This window comes from Aricia agestis, chromosome 12 (genome assembly GCF_905147365.1).
Source record: "Aricia agestis chromosome 12, ilAriAges1.1, whole genome shotgun sequence".
In the NCBI taxonomy this organism is placed as follows: domain Eukaryota; kingdom Metazoa; phylum Arthropoda; class Insecta; order Lepidoptera; family Lycaenidae; genus Aricia; species Aricia agestis.
Genome location: NC_056417.1, coordinates 11,714,902 through 11,729,734, shown reverse-complemented (window position 1 = coordinate 11,729,734; position 14,833 = coordinate 11,714,902). Strand labels below are relative to the sequence as shown.

The following is a 14,833-nucleotide window of genomic DNA, read 5'->3' as shown; positions in this document are numbered from 1 at the left end:
GGCCATTTTTAAAAGAAGAAGAAGACATAACTACCAGTAGTTCGACTGCAAAAAACGGACAGGTTTCAATATCTGTCAAATTCGTCGGGTTTCACTAGGATTATGAACGGAATGTGCCTCGCGCTGGCTGATATAATTTATTTTTAAATATTTAAAATAAAGATTTCAAAATTGGATTCTGACAATTTTAATCGCATGTGCCAAAACACAAACAACAATACGACCAAAGAGGAACACATCCAGCGAATATGTCATAGTTTGAAAGTTACGTAGTATATGACATTCTCTTTGGTTTTAAATTCGTATGTAACAATTTAACAACCCTGGCGACGATTTTCGTCATAATACGTCAAATTAAATTTTTTTAACATCAGTTCTAAGTCGGCATACTCTATCATTCTGTCTACTCTGACTCAAGGCAGGCAAAACACCCAACCTATAATTCATCATTATCAGCTCATTTAATCGTTCTTGTTTGCAAGTTTCCAAGTTCTTTTTATACAAATAATCTTCATCAAACTACAACTAGTTTCTGATAATAAAGTGGATACTTCTATCCACTTTATTATTTAGGTTTATTCTAGAAAATTTAATAAACCAACGCCAACTATGTGTACAAGTACATCTTAATTGAATAACGCCATAACTTGTATAATTACAACATATTTCGTCTGCGCTTTGAACATGCAACTATCTGCTGTGCGGTCCAGTTTGTTGTTACTTTATGTTCTGTGCAAACTCATTATTATTAGTTAACCCTTTTACAACAGTAGAGGGTGCTACTGCCACATACAGTAAGTTATCCGACCAAAATCCGACAAGTTGTATAATATCAGAAAACCTACAGAAACAAATGTCAAACATCGTACAAAACTTTTGCCTCCAACGTGGAATCTTTGCAGTAATACTTACTTACCTATATACTATTATAATATTAAGTTAAACAATATTGGTTACCACAATGGATTTTTTTCAAACGATACGGTCTAAATTCTAAAGGTATCATCGGAGAAATTTATTCTTGGCAAGTTTGCGGACTTTTTTTACTTTGACTTGATATAGCTCGACCAAATATTACTGCTTTTGAATCAATTTCCTGATAGTTACCAAAGTTAAGGTGAAGCTGCAAACTATGAAATTTTCTTTTTCTCTCCCAATTTTTTTCAAAATACCTTAAATGCAATAATTGTACACATACGATACCTTCACAAAAGTGTATGTAAGTATATTGCATTTATAATTTTAAACGAAATGCTAAGGCAATACGACTATTAAAGAAAAACTCCTAGCGAATGTCTATTGATTCCTAAAAGTGGTAGTGCTTTTACGAGTGAAGTCTTTTTACCTTTCAGGGATCCTGGAATCGACAATGCCACTAGCCAGACATACAAAAACGTACAACCTCCAAGTATGATTGATATAACCGAGACGATAAATGAAATTGAACTTTCGATAGAAATATTAAAGTTCATTCTTGTATGTTTTCGGATACATGATAAATGCTTAATAAAATGACATGAATATTTTATCAAATCAATTTAACACGTATTATAACTGTTGATTAGGATCAATAACGATCTATTTATAATAATGAAAGCTTATAGAAAGTATTATTTTTCATCAAATATATTTCGTACGATAGTATTTTGCTTTTAATTAATAAGCGCCATCTAGTAACGGACGCTGGAACAACGATATAAATGATGTACGACGCTCTGTCGACGCTGGACAACTTTCGTACCTTCGATAATTTCTGAACTAACCACTACACTCGACTTTACTCGCGAGTCGCGACTTGAGTTTTATGTGGTTTTGCAAGTTCAAATCTTTTTACTTGATTAATTGAATTTTATCATACAGAGTTTAACAAAACAAAGTGTAACACTTTAGGGTACGTATGAGTTCCCTGGACAGTTTATTGTGGAAGTAGCAAGCAGCGCTTAAAGATTTTTTTGTTTTTTTTTTTTGTTCTATATCAATAAGTTGTTGGTGGTGGTCCAACTAGATGGGACGACGATCTCCGCTTAGTTACAGGCCCATGTTGGATGCGAGTAGCAGGAGATCGGTCATCTTGGCATTCATTGAGAGAGGCCTATGTCCAGCAGTGGACGACTATAGGCTGATATGATGATGATATGATATGATGATATCAATAATGGCAACACTTGATTTATTCTCAAAAGTCTTTAGTTATATGTGTTCTTTAATATTTAATAATAATATTAAAATAAAAGTTAAGGAGGGCTCCCATACAAAAAACAAAAAATTTGGCCTAATTTTGCTCTATTATGGTACGGAACCCTTCGAGCGCGAGTCCGACTCGCACTTGGCTGATTTTTTTTTTTTTTGTATGGGCAAAGTCATGACGGGCTGCTTACTGCTTGCCCATAAAAAACAAAGAACTCTACTATAAGTACATGAGAAACATACACAGTACACACCCTTACGTTTAATCACTTTGTTTCGTTACACTCTGTAAATAGTTTGTAAGTACCATTCCATGTCTCAAGCTGTTCCTTAATTCTTTTCTATCAATAACAAAATAACAATATCATAACCTATATAGATAATTAAATAATATCCTTTTATTCGTTTATACAGCTCATAAAACGGGAAGCTCATAAATCAGATCTACAGGATCACAGGTTGGAGCCGTAAATCTCAGGGTTAATTTATTTTAAGACGCATCTCTCCACTTGTGAGCGCCTGTAGCCGACTGAAGTGGAAATTTATGGGCAAATGAATGTCATTTTCGTTATTCTGTTCCTCATGTGAATGTTTAAAAGGAATGTAAGGAAATAAATTACGGATGTACGTACCATGTCATACCCGCGAAAACTTGTCTCTGTGATAAAATTAATTTGAAGGACTTAACTGGGCTTACAATACTGCATGATAAATATTTATACTGTAGGAAGATTGTCTCTATTATTATATATTTTCTTTCTTTCTTTGGCTGTATGTACAACCAAGAAAATCAAAGAATAATTGTACCTATTACGTTCTCTATTACATTAGCTTCTTTGGGTTTTTATTACCAAAAAATATACGTGGGAGAGCCATGCTTCGGCACGAATGGGCCGGCTCGACCGGAGAAATACCACGTTCTCACAGAAAACCGGCGTGAAACGCTTGCGCTGTGTTTCGCCGAGTGAGTGAGTTTACCGGAGGCCCAATCCCCTACCTGCATATTCCCTTCCCTACCCTCCCCTATTTCCTTCCCATCCCTACCCTCCCCTATTACCCTATTCCCTCTTAAAAGGCCGGCAACGCACCTGTAGCTCTTCTGATGCTGCGAGTGTCCATGGGCGACGGAAGTTGCTTTCCATCAGGTGACCCGTTTGCTCGTTTGCCCCCTTATCACATTAAAAAAAAATTACTTCGATATCTACCTTTGCCTCGAAGTCTATCAAAATTTAATTATTGTGAAGCAAAAGTTAAATAATATTTAGACTTTAGACCGTTAAAAGGATTCTGCCTGTTTAAAATTTTTATTCACCATGTTTACTATATTTTCTGAGCACTCAATTGCTATAAATAAGATTTAAACTTTCAATTAAATAAAGCCCTAATTACTAGGTACTTATCTAAAAAGGTAAAATAAAATACAAATTATTACATCTTTTATTTCAAAAAATATAAAATGGTAGACATTGTTCTACAACATAATTTTAACATTTATCATATTTTAAGCAGGTGCTGGAATTAATGATATAATTAATATTATTTAAAATAATGTTAGGGACTTCCACTTTGAGCCATGATGGACCTATGATTGCCACCATTATCGCACACATAAATGAAGCGGAACATGGGCGATCATAGACTAATTATACGCGCCTGTACAGTATACACGTTCGAAATTGTATGGGTCCATCATAGGCCAATGTGGAAAGGCTGCATTATAATAAAAATTAAAAATCTTTTTTTAAATTAGTACAGACTACAGAATAACAATAAAATTACAATTTTATTGTTATTTATATACTTACCTAATAATTTTCATGCGTTGTAGTAATTATCATCTTAATCTTTGAAATAATAATATCACAATATTATTAGTAACGTGAAACGTATAGAAGAACCTTAGACTAATGAGAAATAGAACATTAAAAAAAATTCTTGTGAAACTAAAGTACAAACGTACAAAAAAAAATTTACATGCGTAGCTAAAAATAACATAACATATTTTTTAAACTAGGAAGTAGAAACTAATATTACAGATATGTTTTTATTTTGTATTTAAATTATTCAAAATTTCATTACTTAGAGTGTATTGGTATTTTATATCCCTATATAAAAAAAAATACAATAATACTTATAATATTTTGACTAGCATTTTTATGTTCTTACACTTACATTTATTCAGAAAATTATGTGACAAATCTTTACAATGTCTGGTAATATAAAAGCATAAAAAATGTTTTTTCTAATAAATTAAATAAAAACTATAATCCATTAACAATTAACCAATCACGTTACTTAAACTCGCCGAGTAAATTATAAACAAAACCTAATTTCTTTTAACGGAGTTTGAGACAACAATGTTTATTCCACGAATTAACACCGTTTTCCAGAGAAAACAAACTGTCAACAATTTCATCACTCATAAAAATCAGAAGTTTCAGCTTTAGATTGGTTGAGAATTATTTATAAGTTGTGCTAAGAACAAACGAAAAAGCGATTTTAATAAAAGAGTAACGTTTTAAGTAAGGGTCAGTTCTTATAGCGACATGGCGAGACGATGCAATGTATTATTGAATCAGTCATTCAAAATCGGAATACTGCAGCTTTAACAACAAACTACGGCAAGGTTATAAAATATTACAGGTTACGATAAGGTATATTCAACTTTATCTTCTCGTGTAATAAAGTTCAGTTTTTGAAAAGGCTTCACATCACATCGTCACGTCACGTTGCAATGTGAATTGACCCCAAGGCGTACCTAATAGAATTTTATGCACTTATCGAGGTGAAACGTGACAAATTAAGTATCTCGCATCACCCTTTATTAGGGCTCCCACACAAAACTGCGAATTTGTGCGAATTCGCATCGCAATGTCATTTTTAGGGTTCCGCACCCGAAGGGTAAAAACGGGACCCTATTACTAAGACTTCGATGTCTGTCCGTCAGTCTGTCTGTCTCTGTGTCTCCAGGCAGTAACTCAAGAACCGCTATAGCTAGACTTCTGAAATTTTCACAGATTGTGTATAATTACCTATCTGTTACCGCTTATAACAACAAATACTAAAAATAAAATAAATTAAATATTTAAGGGGGGCTCCCATACAATAAACGTGTTTTTTTTGCTATTATATTTTGCTCGATATCAATAACAGCAACATAGAGGCACTTGAAATATTCACGAAATAATTAGTTGTATTTGTATGTACTTACTTTAATAATAAAAATTAAATAAATAAAATAACTAAGGGGGCTTCCATACAAAAAACACAATTTTCAGCCTATTGTGGTACGTGCGCGAGTCCAACTCGCGCTTGGCCGATTTTTTATGAGTTTTGTCGCAGATATTTGCGATGCGATGCGAATTCGCAGTTATGTGAGAGCCTTTAGATGTGCCTGTGTAAATTCTCTAATGCTGCGCCAGCTGCCACTGGCTTACTTATTTTGGATATATTGTCTTGTATCCTGGGCCCGTACCACAAAATGGTTTTGAGACTCAAACAATCGGACGAGAATGTCGCGTCATACTCTAACAAACGTGAAATGCCGTTGTTAGAGCAAGGCGCGGCATTCTCGTCCGATTGTTTGAGTCTCAAAACAGTTTCGTAGTAGGTCTACAGACTCGATGCGTGTTAAACACGTTTTACCTAACCCCAAAAATGGTTTTACCTAAAAAATGAAGAAATTTAAGAATGTTTTTACTTCAAAAATTGTGTGACCTATGTTACAATATTTTTTATGCCTACCTAGATAAGGTTTTTATACTTAATGGACTGTATAACTTTTAAGGGCAAAAATTTCTAAAGTAACGTTATTTTCGCCATGCACACCATTTATTAGCATATTGAGAGAAAAAAAACTAAAATGACTACACCAATACCATAGTCCCAATTCTGATTCCTTCGATTCCTGGATTCGAAGAATGTTACAATCGAACGAAAGTCGGAGGTATAAGAATTAGAGCCCAATGATTCTAATGTGGTCCTTCGAGGCATCCTCGTTGGCACATAGCAATAAATGAGCAAAGAAGCTAATGAGCAATATTTAATTAAATTTTTATCATCAAGTTGTTACGAGTATTCAGATACTTTTGTTAGTGACAGTTGGAACTTTTATTGACCAAATCATAATAATACTTAAATTATAACTTTAAACATAAAACTCATTAAAAATATACTTATTATAAGATGGCAGTCATTGTGAAATGAATTAAGCTGCCAACTTTAAAGCTATTATTTTAATAATATTAAGTTATTAATTTTCAATTCGAGGATTAAATTTTCTGTTTAATTTATATTTTATTAATTCTCTGATTTCATCATCAAATAAGAGTAATACTGTAAATTTATTGTGCTGTAATAACATAAGTGCTTAAAGCGCGTTTAATAAGTACAGTTAAACCAATTTGCTAATAGCTGTCGACAAATGGGAATATGACGCAAAGTTCGGACCAGATTGCGCTGCTAGAGGCTGCTAGCATATAATACAGTAAACAATCAGACCAAAATCAGACATGTTGGACACGTCAGAATATTGAGAGAAACGTTGCCAAACATGAAACAAAACTCTTTGATTACTGTCTAAGCTGGTGCTGCACTCTAGCGTGAAAACATCGCAGTAATATATCCTATATTTGGTTTTTCAGAATACGTCAGTCCTCGTTAGGCTCTGTCCCCATCAGACACGTCGCGGCGCCGGCCCCGTGTTACGGTACGGCGCCGCACCGTGTCACGGTGCCGCGTACGGTGCGTCCCTATTCAGTCGATGTTTGCGCTCGAACGAGAGTGCTTGTCTGGATAATGGATATGGATCGCGAAAAAATTATTCTCTTGTTGTTACTAAGAGAAAGATTGAAAAAGAATCATTAAATATTTTTTGAAGTCGGTTAAAAAGAAACCGAGGAAATTTTATCTATTATTTATTATAGATAAAATTTCCTCGGTATACATGACAATATTTGCATTACGCGAATTTGATATGTATTTTCATACTATTATGCCTCGTTTAAGTTTGGACACAAATTTTGTTGGGAAGTTTCACCAGAATAGGGGCGCGCGGTGCACTGTACACGGCACCGTGTCACGGTGCGGCGCCGTACCGTATCACGGTGGCGGCGTCGTGCCTTAACACGGTGGCCGTGCCGTGCCGTGTCTGATGGGGACGCAGCCTTTTACCATTCACGTGCTCTTGTGTGCATGGACCCTTAGTGAGTAAGTTACGTATATAGGGTACTTTACATAATATTTACAATGGATAAGAATAGAGTACATAATATTCATATAGCCCGGTCGCCAAATATTCAGGTCCATTGTTGGGTATATCTTAAGGCTTAACTCTTAACTTGTTGCTTTCGTAGTGTAAAATGTATTTAGCTGTTCTACTGATTTATTTTGACATTTCCGTGTGTAAATTATAAAACAAGTAACGTTAGGTCAATGGCCGAATATCGACATGTTCGGCGACCGGGCTATATAATAGTAATTGTGACGTAGCAGTGCTTAGAATTAGTTTGACTAGAAGATTATTGGACATTTAGGTGCATGGATAAGTGTAGTTCTTAACACAATACGTTATATCTTGCTTATTCAATTTAAACTACTTTTATGGGGTCAGATGATACCGAAACGCTACGCAACGCAGCGTTAAGAATATGTCGTTTAAAAATCAAACTTCGAGAATTCCGAAATTTCAAGTACCAAGTAAAGTGTATCTTGTCTCGAAAAAAAACTTAAATTGTAACTTTTTTTAAAGGTTCAGCGCCACGTTGTATTGCGTCCGGTTTTAGTGTAGGTTGACCTTTACGTGACATTTAAGAAACTGTTGTTATAGAATGCCCGTGTAATCGAGGCTCGAGGCCTATGTTGTACAAACAAGATACAGCGTAGTTAATCCTATACGAAATTGATTGACATAGATATTAACTGACGTGACACCTATCATAGATGAAGTCAAATACTATAGTCAAAATAGAGAGACGAGACATCAGCGGTCATTGACATTATCTAGGAGAGATGTGCAAAAACTCGCACGCTCAATGCAAGTGCATACCAGAGTATCCATACTCAGGCCTAATTTCTAACCAAGTATGCAAAATACGTCGTTCTTACTAGAAACATATTCTGTCACTTCACTGTCAATCGCGGTCTGCATATACCTACGCATATAGACTATCAGAGAAATTGATATTAATTAGGCAGATGGCGTACCTACGTAACTTGGTCGGATTATGTCGCCTAGTCAACATGTTATCACAAATAACATGCCTATAAATAAACTTGTGTGATAGTAGGTACAAACGATCAAATAACTCAAAACCTCAAGGGCTTTGAAAGGTCAATTACCGCTGCCGCCTCGAATCCCCGCGTACACTATAACTTATCATACAGGCTTTTCAAGCATCACATTTTAGCACATTAAAAGCAATAAGTCCTGGAGGTATCATCACCTCCGCTGTCTTGTCAGCCGTAGTAGAACTGGGAGTTGGAGTAGCCACTCAGACTCTTTGGGCTCATCATCACCTCCCCCTCTGCCTCCTTAGCTATAAACCTCGGAACATCCCTCGAGTGTGAAGGAACGTAATCCACATTACCGTACATGCAGGGCCCGGCTGTAGGATATATGGTGGAGAGGGGCTTCATAGCCCTTAGGGTGGTCCTACCGGGCCCGTCCTTGTACAGGATCATGTCAGGATGGAGAGGATCGTAGAAAGTCCCAGAGATGTGACTCACGTCGACGTCATTGTCGATATCCGAGAGAGTATCGTTAAAGACATTCGGTGCTTCCGTCGAAAACATGTTGCCGTTTTTAGAAGCCCTCTCCTGCTTCCACCTCCTATAGTATCTTATGCCTATTATAATTGATAAGACTATGATTATTAATAATATGACTATACTAATATAAATGTATTTTTGAGTCTCTGAAGCGTTGCTAGGTGGTGCTGAAACAAAGAAAGTATAAAAAACTTAGTAGTGTTTTACTACTACGTCAGTACCTACAGGTTATAATATCCTAAGATCCGACCGTAAAATCCTGCATGAATCGTTTTTTTCGATCAAATATATTTTAAAATAATCTTTAGAACGTATAGAATGGATTAATGTTGGGTTGCCTTGTCAAAAGTAGCCGCAAGTACCTCTAATTGAGTAAAATGAAAGCCCGTAATACAAACTTGCATGTATTCAATAGAAAAGTAAGAGAATTAAGAAGGAAAGACATTGAGGAATGACAGGACACTACGCATAAAAATAAAAACGCCTGTTAAATAAAAACTGCAATCTTGCGGGTTCTCGACGTCCTCAAATTCTCCCAGGCATAATAATTGTAGGCCTGAACATTTGTCTTAAACAAAAGTGATGGCAACCCCAGTTTGCGGCTATCGTGCAACTGGCAACCATGGATATTCATGTACAAAATGCATAAAACTTTAATTTTATATCAAAATTATTAAAAAAATCGATGCTTCAATTTTGATGATGAACTATGTCTGTTTACGGGCTGGCAAGTGGCAACCATAGGTTGCGGCCGACTTAGAGCTGGCAACCATTTATACCTTATTTTGTCTCGTCATTTTCTTTTAAATGATGTAAAATTTACTGAAAAAAAATATTCAAACAAATAATGCATTTATCTCATGAACATTAAACTTAATTAGAGGTACTTGCGGCTACTTTTGACAAGGCAACCCAACATTAATCCATTCTATACGTTCTAAAGATTATTTTAAAACAAATTTGATCGAAAAAAAACGATTCCTGCAGGATTTTACGGTCGGATCCAATACTATAATAAAGAACCTACTAAACTCCTTGAGTTCTATAAAGTACTAGATAACGCCCGCAACTCAGTTACGGCAAAATTTGTTTATCGCGTGGGAACCGTACATTTTTCCAAGACGAAAAGTATCCCATATCATTTCCCGTGACTCAAAGCATCTGTATATCCAGGAAATTCGATTCAGCGGTTTGAGCGTAACAGACTGACATACACGTAGTGACGTGGGAGAGCCATGCTTCGGCATGAATGGGCCGGCTCGACCGGAGAAATACCACGTTCTCACAGAAAACCGGCGTGAAACAGCGCTTGCGCTGTGTTTCACCGAGTGAGTGAGTTTAGCGGAGGCCCAGTTCCCTTCCCTATCCTCCCCTATTACCTTATGCCCTCTTAAAAGGCCGGCAACGCACCTGCAGCTCTTCTGATGCTGCGAGTGTCCACTTTTTTGTTTGTTGAAGTTGCTTTCCATCAGGTGACCTGTTTGCTCGTTTGCCCCCTTCTTTCATAAAAAAAAAAACACTTTCGCATTTATAATGTAAGTAAGGATACCTTTATGATTGCTGACAGGGTAGACATTTTTCACCTCTGTCTTGGAATCTTCTTTCTTTTCTGGCGGTTGTAGCGCGGGGTTCGCGACGGGTGCTATCTGGTTTGGCTCCCTCCACTTTTCTCCATGGTCCACTGTTGAAAAAGTTTTAAAATGTGTAATAACTTCTGTTTTGCGAACTCCAAAGTAGTGCCCTCAGGAGTGCTGTAAAGACAATTGTTTTGTAAGTTCAATAACTTATTCCACGACGTTCCCTCGTAAAATTTTAAAACGAGAATCTTGTTTTCTACTTTTATACCTTTCGTGAGTATTTTGTGAGATCACAAAGTTTAAAGAAAATGTGCAGGTAACAATCACTTATGCATAATGATGTTTTTATACGTTACAGACATGTTTTTGTTTTTTTAACTTATTATGCTATTAAAGATTGTTATAATACCGTAATTAGTTTTAATACCTCAATTATGGGAATCGCAGACAATAGATTTTCAATTGTTATGCGACAGCCGGGGATTGCCACTTGGGGATTGATGGGTTAATGATAGGTATTATGTTATTCATTAGCTTCTTAAGAGGAAACGCGGGTGCAATAGAATAACGAAAACTTTAAAGAAGCTATTGCCATCACGTTTCACCCTGCGCCGGCACGTGTATTGTGATAGAGACAGATACAGTAAATCGAGGTAACGTAGTCCTCTGATTCCTCTTTTAAAATAGAGCCTATGTAATTATTTTTTTAATATTTTCAGGAAGAGTGAGCCTCTACGTTTTTATTTTATCATACAGATCTTTTAAATTTGTTTTATGGTCGGTGGATTGGCGGTGAACGGCGCAGTAATTTTCTGCGATTTTTGAAGGGTCATATTTTTTATTTATTAGTAAATTTAGAACAAATCGAACGTAGAGGCATAGCTTTAACAGATCCCAATATTGTGTAAAAAAATCATTTGTCTAGACGCATTGTCCAGGGAGTAAATTGGGGAATACGTTTGTATGGAAAAACAGTGTTAGTGTTCCCTCTTGTCTTTCGTAATCATCTATCCCTATTCCCTATTATTAAAAATATAACATAACTAAAAACTATAAATAACTAAACATTTATGAATAATTCCTTCAAAATATTTATATGTATATAAATATTATAATTTTTATATGGCACCTACCAAACAAACAACTTTGCCATCAATTTCTTCAATTTTTGGTCAGTAGAAAATCAAATTCCGTAGAAGTAAAGATACTTATATCACCTTATATCGTGAAAAAGGGATAGAATATTTTATTGCTCCAAATTGTACGTCGTGGATTTATTTTTAACCGACTTCCAAAAAGGAGGAGGTTATATTATATTCGTCTGTTTGTATTTTTAAACGCTATATTTGTATTGCTCACTACAATGGAAATAAAAGCATTCGTCATAAATTATGAATCAAAATAGATTTCAACAAAATATGCTGCAAAAATATACAAATATTCTGTTTGTGCGATGAACAAAACAGATTTGTTAATTTCATAGTGAAAAAAATTGTATTGCTCGTCAGATTTATGCTTTCATTTTATAATTTTCTTTATTTATTTTCATGCAAACACGGCAGTATTTCACAGCTTATTAATTATTATGTCACAATCATCTGATTTAAGATTAATTGTAGTTCAAAAATTAAGAGATTTTAAAATTTTATCTAATTTTAATTTTGCTTACTTAGAAAATCGAGGGCGAATAGAAACCACCCTATAATAATATGCTGGATGTATTTACATAATATTATGTCTTACCTGATTACCTGATACTGAACATGTTTATATTGATACAGTCATAATAAAGAGATGAGTGGAAGAAGCAGGTAAGTAACAGCAAAAAAAAATTGCCGTTTATTGCCTAAATGGAGGCCTTAGGGCCAGCAAAATTATTCGAAATAAAAAAAATGGATTTTATGCATATGATATATTAGCCAGATGATGAACTAGGTAGGTAGGTAGGCAAGGTAGTATTTATTAATTATTCGCATAGTATATTTTATTTTAGTGTTAAGTTGCAAGTATTTTTTTTTTGTTTTCTTCATACACAGTTAGCTTTATGTGAAAATATATAAATAGTGTACTAAAACCTACTCAATATAATTCAATGTGTAACTTAGTATTGTATCGTAACTGTTTGTTTTCAAAATAAAATAAGGGAATAAAATATGAGTAATTGTCCGTGTGTCATAAAACGCTAGTTATCTGGTTCTTCCACTTATATCTTTAATTGTTCAGCACTGAAGCACCTCTTAGTTCTCATAACATCAGTGGCGGCCTTAGGAGGTAACGAATAGGGCAAACGCCCGGGGCCTCGCAAGGTGTTTTTTGGAAGACAAGGGACCTGCCGCCCAGGGCCTCGCAAAGACCTTCCGCCCGGGGCCTCGCAATGGGTAAGGCCGCCACTGCTGATAGCATCTTGCAGCCCTCTTCCACACTCTAAGTACCTCTATAATTTAATCCTTACCGGTTTCATCAAACAACCCTTCCTCCTTCTCCGTTCCATCCTTCTCATCAGCCTCAGCTGGACTCTCGAATTTCTCCATCAGCACACCCAGAGGCACTACAAAAACCACATAATATATAGAATTTAGAAGAAATGAAATATTATGTTAGGGCCATCCCCCGAGCAAACGAGATTGCACCAAAACCCTATTTTTTTTTACTTATCTTAGTTCAAAATTGTCCTAAATAAAATTAAAACGGGGAATATGTAGTTTACTGTTTATGATATTGTCGATCTATTGGCGTGTGTTTCAAATAAAAGTAACTTGTAAATACTAAGGAGATGCTGAATGTATGCTTGAATTTCAATAAATTGGTTTTACTTTGGAAGCTGATATCATGAGTATAAACTTTTCCCCGTTTTAAATATAGAAAATTTAAAACGGGGAAAAGAATGTTAATATACTGAAAATTATAATTGCTGTATTTTTATTATAACTTTGTAGCTTTCAAATTATGAGTTTATAAGGTTTTAAATACGGTAAATTACGGAATCTCTGTAGGGAAGGCCCTTAAGGGAGTGTAACACGCGTCGCCAAATCGTGCGCAACAGTAGTACAACAGTTATACAACAACAATAAACAAACAAAGATTCATATTATACCTATACGAATCTTTGTTTGTTTACAAACCCTACTAATAAAACGTATACATTTCCTAATGCCAGGTTTACATCACACGGCACAATCCTGCACGTTTTTTTGCAGTATACGTCTTTACATTCATACGCCGATTGTACTGACGCTACTATATTTTATTCGGTAAGACGTATACTTACTGCAAAAAAACAAGCGCAGGATTGTGCCGTGTGATGTAAACCTGGCATTAGGAAATGTATACGTTTTATTAGTAGGGTTTGTAAACAAACAAAGATTCATAACATGTGTGTGCTATAATTATTACTATTGAAATTATATTGAGTATAATATAGAGAATTGTTATAGTGGTCTGAGTAGCTGTCGAAATCGGCTCCCGTACAAATAGCGCTTCGTAAAAATTTTCTTTTTACCGACCGCGACATCAAAAAAGAAGAAGATTCCTCAAGTCGACAGAATAATATTATATGTTTTTTTATGATTGTTCGCGGGTAACTTCATCGATACCGAACCGATTTTGACTTTCTTAGAAAGGGACATTTTAAAGGTCCTATTATACGGCCCAGCAGTGGGACACTATAGGCTAATTATAATAATAATTAAGTATAAGGATACTCTTTAAAGTTTTTTTTTCGTTACAAGTATTGTGTTCTATGCACATAACAATTATCCACCAAATATGCCCACTCTATCCAACCGCGGTCGGAATTGTTGGCTGCGAGGAATTTTACAAGCGAGTAATTTCAAATACACCCTGTACATTCAATTTATCGTGCAAATATTTGAACAAAAAATCAGCGTTAGTATTAGGGTGCGTTGTGTTCTGAGGATTGAGCTACGAAAGTCTATTTTTAACCGACTTTTTTTTTTGTATGTTCGACCACTACTCCGCCGTTTGTGAACCGATTTTCAAAATTTTTGTTTTGTTATATTAGGTTTCACTCCAATTTGGTCCCATTTTCACAGAAGTGGTGATCTGATGATGGGATCCATAAGTAATCAAGGGAACTCCTCAAAATTTATATGGAAACATATAGTGATTTTGGTTTTATGAGAAGCATCCTAAGCATATGCTACCAAAACGTAAGATTTTGCACTAAGGTATACTATGGTTCCGAAGATACTAAGAGAAATCCGGATTCCTTATAGATACAAGTTTGGGGGTTTAGGCGTTGTTTTAAGAACTGAAAGCATATGTTACTATGCTAATTACAT

General features: G+C 35.3%; 1 protein-coding gene across 1 annotated transcript in view; it reads right to left on the bottom strand.

Annotated features, from left to right (window-relative positions):
* Positions 1 to 8,538: 8,538 nt before the first annotated feature.
* Positions 8,539 to 14,833, bottom strand: part of LOC121732726 (protein eva-1 homolog C-like) — a 54,120-nt gene continuing 47,825 nt past the window's right edge. Inside the window, exons 6-8 of the mRNA XM_042122680.1 lie at positions 12,985 to 13,080; positions 10,505 to 10,636; positions 8,539 to 9,122 (exon numbers count right to left, since the gene is read on the bottom strand). Coding sequence (XP_041978614.1) covers positions 8,644 to 9,122; positions 10,505 to 10,636; positions 12,985 to 13,080 — 707 coding nt within the window. The 3' untranslated portion in view covers positions 8,539 to 8,643. The remainder of the gene's footprint in view (positions 9,123 to 10,504; positions 10,637 to 12,984; positions 13,081 to 14,833) is intronic.